This window comes from Streptopelia decaocto (genome assembly GCF_964273445.1).
Source record: "Streptopelia decaocto genome assembly, chromosome: 5".
NCBI classification, from domain to species: domain Eukaryota; kingdom Metazoa; phylum Chordata; class Aves; order Columbiformes; family Columbidae; genus Streptopelia; species Streptopelia decaocto.
Genome location: NC_138659.1, coordinates 2,541,719 through 2,557,196, shown reverse-complemented (window position 1 = coordinate 2,557,196; position 15,478 = coordinate 2,541,719). Strand labels below are relative to the sequence as shown.

General features: G+C 52.2%; 1 protein-coding gene across 1 annotated transcript; it reads left to right on the top strand.

Moving 5' to 3' along the window:
- Positions 1-470: 470 nt before the first annotated feature.
- Positions 471-1,643, top strand: FOXE3 (forkhead box E3; the record flags this gene model as incomplete). Its single annotated transcript, XM_082053345.1, has 1 exon — positions 471-1,643. The coding sequence occupies one exon, from the start codon at positions 471-473 to the stop codon at positions 1,641-1,643; it is 1,173 nt and encodes a 390-aa protein (XP_081909471.1).
- Between the last annotated feature and the right edge of the window lie 13,835 nt (positions 1,644-15,478).

Below are 15,478 nucleotides of genomic sequence, written 5' to 3'. Positions count from 1 at the left end.
CTGCTGCGGCACCGAACTCGCCCTGCTTTGGTGGTCGAGACTCGTTTAGTTTAGTTTTTCTCCTGGAAGGAAACTTCAGTTAAAAAGAAAGAGAAGCGTCCCGAAGAACGGCCCGGGAGGGGAACCGGCCGCCGCGCTGGCACCCGGGACCCCGGGGGAGGGACCGCTCAGGGGCATGGCTGCGAAATCCAGCCCTGGGGAGAGGCTGTGGGATTTAGCCATGGGAGCCAGGACCCCTCCCCAGGGGCCTCCTCCTCCGGCCGGGGGAGAGCGGCCGGGGCGGGCCGGGCACCGCAGTCCCCTCCGGGGGGGCGGCCGCCCTATATATTGCAAAGCGACTCGGGACCGACCTCCCCATCGCCGGGAGCCGTCGCGGCGCCTGCCCCCCCGCTTCCCCTCCCGTCGGGGGGGCTCTTTCTTCCGCTGCCGCCGCGCCCCCCATCCGAGGAGGAGGAAGGCGAGGGCCGTATATGAACGCTGCCGGATTTCCCTGCCTGCCAGGCATGTGCACGCTGCCGGCGCCCAGCCCCGCCGCCGCGGCCAGCCCCGGCTCCCCCGGGCCGCCCCGGGGGTCTCCGTCCGCCGGGCAGGCGCCGCCGGTGAAGCCGGAGCCGCGGGGCGGTGCGGGCAGCTCTCCCGCGCCGCCGCCGCCCCCCGAGGAACCGCCGCCCCCCGCCGGGGGCCGCCGGAGGAAGCGGCCGGTGCAGCGGGGCAAACCCCCCTACTCCTACATCGCCCTCATCGCCATGGCCATCGCCAACGCTGCTGAAAGGAAGCTCACCTTGGGCGGCATCTACAAATTCATCACCGAGCGCTTCCCCTTCTACCGGGAGAACCCCAAGAAGTGGCAGAACAGCATCCGCCACAACCTCACCCTCAACGACTGCTTCGTCAAGATCCCTCGGGAACCCGGCCATCCTGGCAAGGGCAATTACTGGACGCTGGACCCGGCCGCAGAGGACATGTTCGACAATGGGAGCTTCCTGCGCCGGAGGAAACGTTTTAAGCGCACCGACATCACCACCTACCCTGGCTACATGCAAAACTCCAGCGCCTTCACGCCTTCGCCCGCTGGCCGCCCTGCAGCACCGACAGCACCCTACCCCAACGCGCTCTGCTCACCCAGCTATGGCCCCCAGCTCTCCAGCACTGTCTTCCACCCCTATGGAGCTGGGGCAGCACCGCCGGCGCAGCACCCCAGGATGTTCAGCATCGACAGCCTCATCAGCGGGCAGCAGGCCCTGCAGCCCTCACCGCCTGCCGAGTTGGGCCACCCATCGCTGGCTTTGCCTGGGGCTGAGCTGGCTCCCGCCTGCTCCACCAGCAGCTCTGAGCCTCCCTGCTTCCAGCCGCAGCCTGTAAGCCCTGGCTTGCTGGGCCGTGCTGGCCCCAACACCCTGGCTTACCCCTACACCGCCTCGCCCCCCCACCTGCCTGTAGCACAGGGCAGCTACTCGCCTGGCAGCCCACAGCTCTATGGGGCTCCAAACAGACTGGCCCTGCCAGCCATGCGTCCCCCAGCCTGCGCCGAGCATGGCGAGCAGCTCCTGGGGCTCTCCGCTTCGCCCCTCAGCCAGTTCGGCTCCAGCAATGCCTACATGAGGCAGCCCAATTTCCCCACCGGCCTCGAGCGGTATATGTGATGGGGTGGGAGGGGGCTTGGCTGGACATCCCACAGCTCCTACAAGCATCTCTGGACACACAGACTTCCTCCAGCTGTGGGGATCGGCTGGGGTGGGGTTGGGGGTCCCCAGCCTCTGGCTGCATGCAGACACACACCTGTGGCGGAACCTAACTCCTCTCTTTCTCAGCTTATTTTTAACTGGAGGCAAGGTGATCTATTTTTGTGCCCTATCCCCTACTGGAAAAGGTGCTGTCTGGCTACATCTGCCCAGCAGGGCTTGCCATGCCCGGGGCTGGCCCTTCCACACAGCCCGGCCCGGGGATGCTGTGGCAGGGCACCCCGGGCCATCCCTGGGGTGAGGAGGAGCACACCCAGGAGGTGGGTGCATGGTGTAATGTTCAGGAACTGGCTCACAAAAGGGCTTTCTCCTCTTTTCCCTGAGTGCCTCCTGAATAACTGGAATGAAAGTTACTGAAAAAAGAAGAAAACAAACCACTAAAGCAATTCACTGGATTTTAAATGAATATTTATGATGTTTATTATTTCCTTCCCATGTAGGAAAACAAACAAACAATGAAACACCCCAACTGCTTCTTTTTACTATTTTTAAAAATAACCTTTATTGTTAGAAAGGGCTTTTTTTAAATAAAACTTTTCCTTCCAACATGTTCGGTGCCACCGTTCCTCTGGCTCTGGCCAGACCGTGGTGGGAGAAAATCATCAGTCTTGTAACTTGTGGGAGATAGACTCGTGTTGCTGTTGTGACACTTTCGCATCTTACATTTTTAGCAACGCTTTCTAAATCTGTCTGTTTTATTATGCTATATTTTTAAGTGAATGGTAACTCAGCCACGCAAAGCCCACAATAAGCTTTCTGTCACCTGCAAAGTTTGCTCACACAGCTCTTGCTGGACTCAGTGGTTTCCATTTGTGTAGCAGGGAATGCGTCTTCCCTCTGAGGAATCCCTTGCAGGTGAAATTCTGATTTAACACATCAAATTAGGAGATTGTAGCTTTCCTTTCTAGCAACAAAATCATTGAAAATTCCAACTTGTTCACTGGCCAGGCTGCTGCTCTTTATTTACAGCAAAACCAGCCAAACGGTCTCACCAGATTTGAAAGCAGAATTCCCCATCCCTAGATTTATCTTTCTTAAAATTTAAACATCCTCTGGGTAAAACTGACAAGCCAGGATATCTCTCCTGTTTTTCAAGCGTGTCCTCTGAAGCAGAGTGGTTTCTTGTGGTCACTATTGCACCTTCTTTCTGCTTAAGGAGGAGCTGGAGGTGGGTTGAGCTTTAATGTAAATCTGAGCATCTCATTTCACAGCTGATGGTCATGACCAAAAGCTGGGCATACAGATGGGTTCCCAAGGGGCTGGATTTTGCCCACAGCTGGATAGCTTGTAACTTTTCATTCTTTTATCCCGCGTGCTCTGTAGAAACTGAGAGTGCAGTTAGTATGGGAGGTGAGGGAAGAAAATGCTTTTTATTCCTCTTGGCCTCCTTAACACTGGGGCTTCATCTGTCTCTAAAACCTGGCCTGGCTCTGGTCTGCTGCCTTCAGCTGAGCCGCTGGGCTCTGGGTCTCCTCTCTGGTCCCTCCAGCTTCACCTTTTACCATTCATACTGCTTTCATACTGCTCCTAGCAGCAGCTCCTGTGCATTTCCCTGAGTAATATCCTGCTCAGAAAGGCTGTTGTGAAAAAACTTATCCCTTAAAATAATTTAGCTCTCTACAGAAAATATCTATAGACAGAGATCTTCTATCTAATGAAAGTCTGCAAGGTGCCGTTCCTGTATGTAACATGCTGTCTGTATAGATGGACTGGGAGGATGCTGACATAATTGCTTGCAAGGACAGCCAGTAGAAAGGACGCTTGTCATAGCTCACATTCATTCCCAGGGCCTGATCCTGCAATGTTTCGCAAGCAAAAGCACTTTTGAAGTCTTGCCTAAATATCCAGGGGGTCAGAGCCAGACACATCCGAAGTGCTGGGTCTGCTGGCGTCCCTCCAGCATCGCCAAGTGCCGGGCTGGGACTCTGCTGGGTTTGCACTGCGAGCAGGAGAGTGTCTGAGGTGGGGGAGAACCATGTACCGACATAGAAGATAAATGGTTTTGGGTGGAGAGAGCGGGCAGGAGATACTGTGGTTCTACCTGAGTGGGACACAGCAGGAAGAGCTGGTTGAGATGGAACATCTCAGAGCGGGCTGAGCCCGCTCCTCCCCACACACCCGGGAGCCCTGCGGCAGCGGGAGCTGGTGACAGAAAGGGCTTTCCAAGTTCCTGATATCTCTGGGTGTTAACTCAAGTGCTGGTGGAGCAGGGGTGCCTGAAGGGCTGGGCTGTGCCTTGCTCCTGACCCCCAGTCACCTGCACCCTCCTGCCATAGCACTTTTTGGAGAGCAGCACCCCGTTCTGGATCTGGGGGGTCTGCAGGAGAGCCCTGTGGCTGTGCAAGAGGGGTGTCTTCAGCCAAGGGGGCTCTGGTGTGAAGCAAGAGTGGGCTGGATCCCTGAAAACCTGGCTCAGAGGGAGCGGACAAGCCCACCCCAGGGTGACAGGACAAACTGGTGTGTGGCGTTGGGTTGCACATCTTCCCAGGGCTCTGCATCTCCCCATCTGCCAGCCACCCCCGAGCCCCCTGCAAGGGGCAATAAGCCACCCTCACCATGGGCCTTATGCTGCCAACGGGCTGGAAAGGACAGGGAACAGGCCCCTTTTCTTCTTTTTCCTGCAGATATTAGTCTTCACACGCACAAACCTCTGGCAACTTGTATTGTGATTGTCATTAAACTAATGCCTTAGCAGTGTCTTCTTGGTTAACTTAATGTATCCCAACCAGGCTTTTAAGCTTTCATTTCAAAGCTTTGTTTACAGTCAGGGTGAATCTAGCAAATGAGTAGGATTAAAGTGTCATGTAAAGCCTGAGCCTTGCCAGGACAGAGTAGTTTTAAGCTTTGTAAAGTTTATACCTGAGCCCTTCATCTATTTTAGTGTCTTTTCGATGTCGCTGTTTAGTGAATAAGAGGGATTTGAATGCAATGAGAGTAATTATCAGCCAGATTTCAGCTGTGAAACCAAGTCTCCTTTGAAATCCTTGCCTCTTTATTTAGAGAGTTTAGGGAATATTAGGTAGTGTCAGTAGTAACTGTTTCAATCCTTCTCACACAAAAGCCAAAGGCAAAGCTTTTTTTGCTCTCTGAGACTGTGGAATGAATGTCATTCTTGAGGGTGATGGCAAGAGGTCCTCTGGACATCCCACGGTGGGGAGAGCCCTGTCTTGATTCTGCAAGACACAGAGCCAGGGTTGGAGTTGACCCTGAGCACCAAAGAGACTTGGGTGGTGATCTGGGCTGTTGCCAATACTGGCTTCTCAGGGAACGGTCCTTTGAAAATCAGGCTGAATTCAGATCTCTCAGGCTGCACGTTCAGCAATAAATAACCACAATGAGCTGCCATATGCTTGTTTTCCTCTGGAAAACAGTGGCTGCACAGGGAGGACCAGCTGAGCTGCCACATCTGTGTACAACGGTGTTCGGCATGTTTCATGCTTGTACCACCTTCCTACATCTGCCCCACAGGTTAAAACAAGTAATAAGGGATGCTCTTTTCAGCTGATATTCCCAAGCTATAAATAGTGTTTTCCATCTGGTTGCAAACAAACACAGCATTAGCTGGAATTTTAGTTGAAGCACTTTTCCTGAAGAACTTTTTGGTCCCTCTGGTAGTGTTAGATTTTGTCTGGATGCTGCCAGCTGCCCGCTGGCAGCCCCAGTGTTGGAAATTTTATGCCATAACTAGCTTTTATTCTATGCAATATGTGGCTTGAAGACAGTCAGCAGTCAAGACTGAGTTGGTAAAGTTAGTCAGTGATGGGGAGATGGGCCGTGGTTACAGTGGGATCAGCTGTGATCGGCTTTGCCAACTGATTATGAGTTTTTCACAGAATCACAGAATATCAGGGATTGGAAGAGACCTGGAAAGCTCATCCAGTGCAATCCCCCCATGGAGCAGGAACACCCAGATGAGGTTACACAGGAAGGTGTCCAGGCGGGTTGGAATGTCTGCACAGAAGGAGACTCCACAACCCCCCTGGGCAGCCTGGGCCAGGCTCTGCCACCCTCACCATGAAGAAGTTTCTTCTCCAATTTAAGTGGAACCTCTTGTGTTCCAGTTTGAACCCATTACCCCTTGTCCTGTCACTGGTTGTCAGCGAGAAGAGCCTGGCTCCATCCTCCTGACACTCCCCCTTTCCATATTGATCCCCAGGAATGAGTCCCCCCTCAGTCTCCTCTTGTCCAGCTCCAGAGCCCCAGCTCCCTCAGCCTTTCCTCACACGGGAGATGCTCCACTCCCTCCAGCATCTTGGTGGCTGCGCTGGACTCTCTCCAGCAGTTCCCTGTCCTGCTGGAACTGAGGGGCCACAGCTGGACACAATATTCCAATTTAACAAATCAGAGTCTAGGAGTCAGCACTGCCCGAGCTCTGAGCAACAACTCGGAGCACTGGGGGTCTGTCGCCACCTCTGCTGCATTATATTCGGGTCCTTTATATTCGGGTCGTTCTTATTTGGGCAGGAGTAGGTGATGCAGCACTGCCCTGCCCTCCACGGTGTTACCCCACGGGTGTAGCGCCCCGGCGCGGGTGGGAGGAGGTGAGGGGGGTGGCAGGCGGAGATGGCCCGGGGTGGCAGCCGCCGTGCCCGGGCCGACACTGCCCTCCAGTGGAAAGCCCTGGGAAGCTGCTCCCGGCCCCGGCCATGGGCCCCGGGACTGGGGAAGGGGGGGTCGGCATGTACCTACAGCATCCCGTGGCCTTTGGGCCTGTCCTGGTCACCACTGCGTGGGGAAGGGCAGGACAGCGTGGAGGTTTGGGTACGGTCAGGATGAGAATGGGGTGAGGCCCGTTCAGGGAGGCTCATTGTTTTCATCATTATCAGTTGTGCCAGGGGAAGTTCGGAAAAAATTCTTTGCATAAAGGGTTGTCAGGCATTGAAACAGGCTGCCCAGGGAAGTGATTGAGTCACCATTCCTGGGGGTGCTTAAAAGATGTGTAGATGTGGTGCTTAGGGACATGGTTTAATGGCAGAGTGAGGTTAACGGTTGAACTCAATGATCTTGAGGGTCTGCTTCCAACCAAAATGATTCTATGATTCTGTGATTACTAAACACAGTGGGCTGGATGCAACCTCCAGGCTGGGAAATGCCTAAACCAACAATTACTGACTCCGGTGAGATTTCAGAAAGGAAGGATTTATCTGGCTATAGCCTCTTCTACCTTTTTCGTAAGCATCCATTGCAGGTCCTCGCTTGGGACAGGATACATGTCTGGATGGCGCTGGCTGTTCCCCTGCAGCTCTTCTCCCTAGAGTGCAAATAGGGTAACAAGTGGAAGCACAGTGAGAATCTGTGCTCTTGATGGAAGGTGAGGGAGCAGCGATGAAGCAAACAGCCTTGTCCACAGTCTGCCTTAGTGTTTGAAGTGTGCTACATGGTACATGTGCATGGCAGAGCTATGGGCTGGCCTGACTCTTCCAGCACCCAAGAAGCAAGGCTGCTGTTAGATAGGAAAGCAGCAGGGACTGAGCATTGGCAGGGTAACACCTACAAGCTCTTGAGAGAGCATCCAAGGGTCCATTCATTTCACAGTCCTTATACTAGGGCTGTTGAAGCGATTACACTGCAACAGTTGGGTTTATGCATGTATTGAATCGACTGTGCCATCCCAATGCCATCAAGCAGCCCTGGCTTGTGGCACCTTGGGGTCCTACGTGGAGGAAGGATGTGCCCAAGCAAGTTACATACATGCCTGGGAAAACTTCATTTTCTATTTGCATCAGCTCTGCTGAGTCAAAGAAAGCAGTGTACGACGTCTGCAGAGAAGAGACCCAACAGTCTTGGACATTTTAGGTGCTTTCCATCAGCACCACAGACATCTCTGGTCAGTTTTAAAACTCCTTCTGCTGACAGTGTGTTGGAAACCAAACCCAGCCTGTAGATCCATTTTCAGGAGGCTTCAAGCAGCCTAACCTAGCTGGAGAAAATGGACCTCAAAAAGCAAAAAATCATCCAGCCTTACTGTCGCTGGCTGTCCTGGCTCTTTGCTCAAAGTAGGCCATGGTTTTCAGCAAAGGAATTATTTCACCTGTGCAGGTCATGCCATCCCAGGTCTTGGTTATATCCTTTTCAGATGTTCCCAGCCTGGAGAAGGCTGAGAGGGGATCTTATTTACATTTATAAATAACTCAAGGCTGGCCATCAAGAGGATGGGACCAGACTCTTTTCAGTGGTGCCCAGCGATAGGATGAGGGGCAATGGGCACAGACTGAAGCACAGGGGGTTCCATCTGATTATGAACATAAACTTCTTTACTTTGAGGATGATGGAGGACTGCAACAGGCTGTCCAGAGAGGTTGTGGACTCTCCTTCTCTGGAGACATTCAAAACCCACCTGGACGCACTCTTGCGTGACCTACTCTAGGTGTACTTGCTTTAGCAGGTGGGTTGGACTAGATGATCTCCAGAGGTCCCTTCCAACCCCAACCATTCTGTGATTCTGTGAAAGACAGGAGACTGTGTAACACTAAGGGGACGCTGCTGTGCCACATTTTCACTTTAAAACAGATGCTTCACATGGGGCTGTGGCTCCTCTGAGCACCCAGCATTCATCCACAAGAGAGAGGTGTTTGACAGTGGGAAAACGGGAGCCTGCTGAACCAAACTCATCGTTTGGAGCCTTTATCCTCAAGAAATCACAAGGTTTGCAATCCCAAAGGCACAATTAAGGAACATCTTCCTATCAGACCCCAATGAATCCCAGCACAGCTACGTGTTCCTTGCATTGTATGGAGATGGCAAAACTGTCCACTTGGCCAAGATACTCTCATCAAGTCACCATGGAAGTGCTGGGAGTGTGATGGAGAATGGGTTTTGCCTCCTGCACCGTAGCCAGCACCCACGAGGTGGCAGCCAGGTGACACCCTGGCCCAGAGCCTGCAGCCCACCCCCAGCTCTCCCGCCCAGACCCCCACCAGCCACAGACCCCCTCCAAGCAGCATTTACTCCTTGCTGGTTACTTATTGTTAGGTTTTCCGCAGTATTGGTTTAAGCACATATCTATCTTCTCCCCAGCTCGAAGTCCTTTCTTTCCAGGCTGTCTGCTGCTTGGATTCTCCCTGAGCTGATGCTCACCCTCTAAGTATAATTGCAATACAAAGTAGTTTCAGAATAGCGTGCAATAGTGGCTAATTATTTGGAACAATTATACATAACAAAGCCTGAGCCAAGCAGCAAGAGGGCTTAATTGTCTGGCCAAGCATGAAATAGCACAGGATTATCACTAGCAGGGGGAGGGGAGGCAATGGAGGAGAATTGCCCCATAGAATAGGCAAGAATCCAGGCTACTCGGGAAGGCAAAGTTTATTGAAGAACTTGAAAATTCCCCTTTGAAGCATCTTCTAAGATGCCAGAGAGGACATGAAAAGGATAATGACCCCAAATATGGGCTTAAGGCACAAATCCCCATACTGACAAACTCCAGGCCTACAGATGCTTAAGCACATGCTTAAATTTTAAGCACATAAATAGCCCCCTTTGACAGCTCACGTGCTTAGAGTTAAGCGCAGACATGAGAGTTTGTAGGATTGGAGCCCAGATTTTTATTAAACTAGACTCTTCTTGGCAATGACAGGAAATAATAGACCTGTCAAACACACAATGTCCCAGGGTGATGCTGCAGAGTCTTTTGCTCCATGTGAGCAGTGAGCACCTGTGATGAACCATGGGGACATCCATGTCCTCCCTCCCTGCCATGGAGCCGGGGAACAACAACTGTGAGGGGGGTGAGAGCAGAATCTCTGTGATATAAGATAGGAGTCAGGCCTGAGAGCCCACAGGTGTGGGGAAGAAGAAGGTGAGCAGGGTGCAAAATGGAAGGATGATCACTGTTAAAAGCAAAAAGGTGCTGTGGATGTTTCTGGAGTTCAGTCTTGCTTAGGAGCATCAGAGAGCACCATCCTGGGGAGCTTCTGAGATGGTGGGAAAAGCAGGAATAACCTTCATTTTTTAAAGTGAAGAAAATATTTTTAAAGTCCTGCAGAATATGACCAAATCAATGCAGTCACCCTCATCTCCAAATAGTCTTTGCTTAAGCATGCGCCTGCTATTTCTGCAGAATAGGGTTTCTCTTATGTAGCATCTTGCCTGTTCTTTCTCCACCTCTGAAGAGTTTCTTTCACAAAGCGTCCTGTTCTTACAAGACAGCTACCTGCTGGGTAGCAGCACTTGTCCCTCTGCTTGGGCCTAGATCACTGGTTTTTGGTTATCTTCAGAGCTTGAAGAATTTGTGTTTATTAGTGAGACAACAGCCTTTTGCTGGTGCCCACAGATGTGCAATTAGTGGTAGTGGTAGGAAGAGAAAAAGGGAAAGGTGTGGCACGTGGATGTTGTGGGCTTTGATGGGCTGGCTCTGACCACAGGAAGGTACGACATCTATAGTATGTGTTGTCCCACATCATATATCCCAGACCTACAACCATGCCTGAAGGTTTAAATGAGGGTGCCCACGGCAGCAGCAGCGTATGAGAACAGTCCAGCCTGGGAAAGTAGCTGTGAAGGAGATTTTTGCTTAGGAAAAATGAGTGGACATGTGGATTTGACCCATGGGAGACCAGAGCCCCATCCCCACTGCTGCCTGTGCCCTGCACACCCGTACCAGCTCCTCCAAGGCCCTACAGGGTTGTGCTCCAAAGGTGTTGGTGGAGGAGGTGACCCTACCACTTAGTGCACCTGGGCTCTTACCTATGGCAGCCATAGGTCCAGGACTGCTGCTAGCAGCCACTGGAGGGCATTATATGATATATACAGCTTTTTTATCCTGTGAGATGTGCAGCCTCCTTACTTTTTGCAGAGGCAGACATGCTAGAGAGCGTGTGCTACGGAAAGACCCGTATTGCTTTCTCCTCCTTTACATCCAAACGCTCATACCAAGGGAGCTGGGCAGCTGACATTGCCTATGGGGAAGGCACAGGCCAGTGTGTGCCAATGTGGCCTGGGGTGGCCCTCGAGCACTCAGGACCTTCCCAAGCCACCTCACGTCGCCAGCCCACCGCGACGTGCCTGTGCAGCGGCCCAGAGTAGCAGGGCACGGATGGAGGATTTTCTCTGAAGCCAGAGGTTAATTATGTTTTATTGGATAATTTTCAGCTGCCAGTCCTGGCAATAAAGGGGATTTCCTCTAGATGGCACGCTTATCTCTGCGCTGGGAGGGAAGCCCCACCAGCCTGCTTCCCCCGCAGGACCCCAGCCATGTATTTTTAGGGAAGAGATAACCTATCCCAATGCTTCGTGCCCTCTTATATCACATTTTAACACTGAACATCTAGACTATGCAAAAGCCAGGAAAACAGTGGTAAAAAGGCATTTCAAAATGAGCATTGATAGGATGCCGTTAGCTGGGCAACGCTGAGCATGCATCCTGCAGGAATCGGGTCTTCCCAATAATGTAAAGCCAGATGTGAAACATCAGCCTTTCCTTCAGCAGCCCTCGGTGTCATTTCTTCTGTCCGAGCGACGCAGCTCCCTCTTCCCAGCAAGAATGAGCAGAGGCTCACTTGCAGTGAGTGAAAGAAGGGAGGATGTGTGTATGTGAAGTTTCAACACCACCCAGAGTGGCTGGATTAATTTAAATCTGTGTGTTGACAAGATTTCCTTCTCTTGCCTCTGTGCAGCTTGGGGCAGCAACTTTTTCTGGTGTTTTGAAGAAAGGAGGAAGAGAAGTTTACACCAGCCTAGAGATGCTGGGGATGGGTTTCTGTGCACTGCAGAGAACCTGTTTTGCAGAGGTGGACAATTGTCCCTTGCAGCCACACCGATGCCATCACAGAGTCCACCGGGGATGTGTCAGGGCTGTGCGTCCCAACGTGCAAAGCTGGGATTAGCTTTGGGTACTGCATCTGGAGGAAGGAGCTGCCAGGATGTGGAAGTGCTGAAGCCAGGCTATGGGGTGAAGCTGTGAGCTGGTGGAGATGCCGTGGAGGAATTGGCATCTGAAGCTGTATGTGAAGCACTGGGGCTGAGATTCACCCTTCTGGGGAGATCAGCCCCGAACTATTACAGGGATGCCTGGTTTGGTATTTTCACTTGTGGTTAGTAATCCAGATGAAATAACCACTATCTGTCCATCCTCTTTTCTACCTGGCTACGCTTTGCTAGGTAAGAGGAAAGAGTTAAGGTGTTTGGCTCTGTCCCTGCTTCTCTGTGTGGGTGAAATACTTGACCTCCCTTCCCATATTTTGGGTTGCAACTTTTTTGCTTCTGTTTGTTCAGTTCCTTCCCGAGATGAGAACAGAAGAAAGGAACCTCGTGCTATACTCCTTTGCAGTCACAACATCGCAGCTTCCAGCTGACTGAAGCATCACCTTATTTGAAGTCAAGAGGCAAAATATATCTATGAACCTGTTTGTGAGTGAGATCTGTAGATATCAGCATGTATGTCCAGGGCTGATTTCTTTTAAGAATACCACAGATTCACCCCAATTGATTTCCAGCTGGAGTTTGCTGGATACTTCCAGATGCAAACAACCCTATCCTCGATCATTTACTAAATGCAGGCGGAAAAAGGTGAATGAAGTCAAACACTTTTTGTCCCTCTCAATCTATATTCCAGTCATTTTCCAGCTTATCTGTAGTTTCCTCCTTTTAAGGGCCTCTCTCTGTATTGCTCCTGCCCCCACGTTGCGGCTCCTCAGCTGGCATTGCTGGCAGAAGTGGGTATTTGCACACTTGGTGGGTGAGGTGGGCACTTGGGCTGCTGAACCGCTGAATGTGGAGAACTCAGCAGCAGGGATTTCCTGGGCAAGTTTGGCATGGTCAGATGCTAACACAGAAAACCTGGACTTGGAGACCCCACCACGAGTTTCTACATCTTTCACTTGTGCACCCACTTTTGGAAAATCTGATTCCCTCCCACATATTTTGCCCCCCTCCCCCCCCTTTAATTTTCAGGGAATTCAGGGAAGAATTAAGTGATTTAGCAGGCTTGTTTTCACAAGGATATTTTTCCTTGTGTGGTAGGCACTGTTACCAGGTTGTTCTATACACGTTGCCATATGCCAGAGCATAATTGCCTTCCACATGCATTGGCCTTTGGCTAATATGTTTTTTATGGCAACAAGGAGAGCTGGATTTGGTGAGTCTCGAAAGTGCACCTGGTGGTTTATGGCTTGAAGTCACCACGTTCTTCTGAGTCGTGTGTGTATGTATCCATCTCTTTTCATGTCAAATTGCTGAAGAACAGTACAAGCAAAGCTTATACCAAGCCAGAGTTAATCACTTGGGTGTTAAGCTACATATGAGCTTGCCTGGTGGGCTTCAAGTCCATGTGGGATGGGATCAGTTATGAATAGAGAGCAGAAGACAAAGTTTTTGAACTGCAAATCCAAAACTAAGGTCCTAAACTCAGATCACAGCACCTAAATAAATGCATACATATGGGGGGATAGGAGTTTCCCCCTCATCTGAAGGATGAGACAGGGAGATTTGCTGCCCAGAGGTTCATGAAGGTTCAAAACTGCACATAGAGTGCCTGGGAAAAGCCACCAGGCCTTTTTTTGGTGTGGATTTTGGGACATCTGCGTTTGAAAATACAAGATAACAAAACCGAGATGTGTGATATTTGCAGGGATGGACAGAGGCACTTGGCTCCAGTGATTTCCAAACTGGAAATTTCACACATCTCACACTATTTAGCAACACCATTCCCACTTATCTCCCTGTGCTGGAGGCTCTCGGTGTGCAGACTGCAAACTGATCTTTGCAAGCTGAGAGCTGGCAGTACAGGGCTGGAAAAAAGGTTGAACTGCAGGGAGCACTGAAGGTCTGAGCCTTGGATATGGAAAGAAGAGAAATAATATCAACGGAAATCACATAAGTGGAAAAAGAGCCCCCTGGGGCAGCCCAGGTAGCAGCAGGTCTGTCTTGTTCATGTTTTCAGAGAAGTTAGAGGTCAGCCAGGCTTGATAACGAGGTAATACAGAAAAATCCATCGCTGAGCCTTGGGGGACTTGTAGCTGCGCTTCTCGTGTGAATAAACGAATTTAGATGCTGTTCGGCAGAGGAAACAAGAACGATTATGTATTGCAAACCCAACAGATCATCTGGAAGGATCCGGGAGCATAGTCGGCTGGGCTGGAGCTAAACCCCCTGCACTGCCCGGGGCAGAGCAGGGAAACGCTGCAGGGTCCGATGATGCCGTTTCCCGGGCACAGCGGTGCAGGATCAGGGGTTTGCCCCCTGGCAGACCCCAACGCCGGGGATGCTCCGGCCAGCACCGGCTCCCTTAGGCGGGGGCACAGACAGTACCGGGGTACAAGCTGCGATCGCACTCGCAGTGCTTCGGGGTTGCTCTCTCTGCCTTCCTCTACACCCCCCGGCAAATAACGATCTCGGCGGACAGGCAGGGAACGAGTTTTTCACGGTGAGAATGAAAAACAGAGCTTTGTTGTTGGGCGTTGTTGCCGATTTGCGGCTTGCGGGGGCTCCGACCTGCTCCCACGGAGCTCCCCGGCCGGGGGTAGCGGGAGCCCTCGGGAGACACCTGCCAAAGAGGTCCGCAGGGCATCGAAATGCAGACCCGACACGCCTCGTTAGGACTGGCAGGACAGACAGTGAAAGTCAATTTAAAAGACGGGGAAAAAATCCTAATCGGCTAGTGGCCACTTGTTTGTTTGTTTGTTTTTCGCACTGTTGAGACTATTTTGGGGACCCTCAGCAACCTCGTAGCTCTCAGCCCCATGCACATTTGATACCACAATTTAACGTGAAATGTAAAGCAGAGTCGTGTTAAAACGGGAGGTGGGAAGGGAGGTTGTAATGAAATACTTCAGAGAGGAGAGCAGAAGAATTAAAAATCTGCCCAAAGAAAAATTCTCTCCCAACCCTGCACGCCTGGGAACAGCGGGATGATGGCAAGGCAATATTTTGGGGTAGATCGATAGGGTTTCTCTTTCCGGTGACCACATCATTTCTTATCCCGCAGTACAAAGGCGTCATTAAAACTCACCCCTCTCTCCGTGTGTGGATGCACGGCCGGGAGCGGGGTGTATGTGTGCATATACGTGTCTGGGATCCGACCATCTGGTTTGCTTCAGTCCCGGGTTTCCCTTTCCTAAATAATTTCGGGACGGATGCAGTTTAGGTACTTTTTCTCGTTTTGATTTGATTCTGCAGCCGATCTTGCCTGGCAAAGCCAAGGCCGATAGTAACTCGGCGAACAGGAGCCGCTCGCAGATGGAGGGACCGGGACTCCTCCACCATCGTTTCCTTTCGGGTCGTTCCCGACTTTAACGGAGACGATCTTTTCCCTTGAAACGGACAGAAATCGTGTCGATGGTGATCGGGACATGCTATTTCTCGAGCTGCGGCGGCTCTGGATGTGGGATGCTGAAGGGAGAGGTCCAGGAGGGAGCGGGACAAGCCATTGGCCGCATCCCATCAACAACAACCTCGGATCGACCCTTCAGCCTCCCCCCAATCTCCCTCCTCCCCACTTTCGGCGTCCCCCAGGAGCACAGCGGCAAACGGCTCCTTCTGAGTCCCCCGTTGTCGGGGGTTCCCCCCGCGGGCTGCCCGCCCTTCGGGGCAGGGGGAGAGCCGGCAGCAGCGGCAGGGCGGTGGAGGAAGGAGGGGGGTCCGGCCAGCAGACACCCACATCTGTTTCACTTCGAGCCGTGCGGGAGCAGCCTCCAGGCAGGGGGATCTGCAGGCGGCCGCCCTGCCACCGAGCCCCTCGGGGGCACGGAGGGGCGTGGGGGGCGGCGGGGGCACCCCAGCTGCCCCCGGCCGTTCGCAGC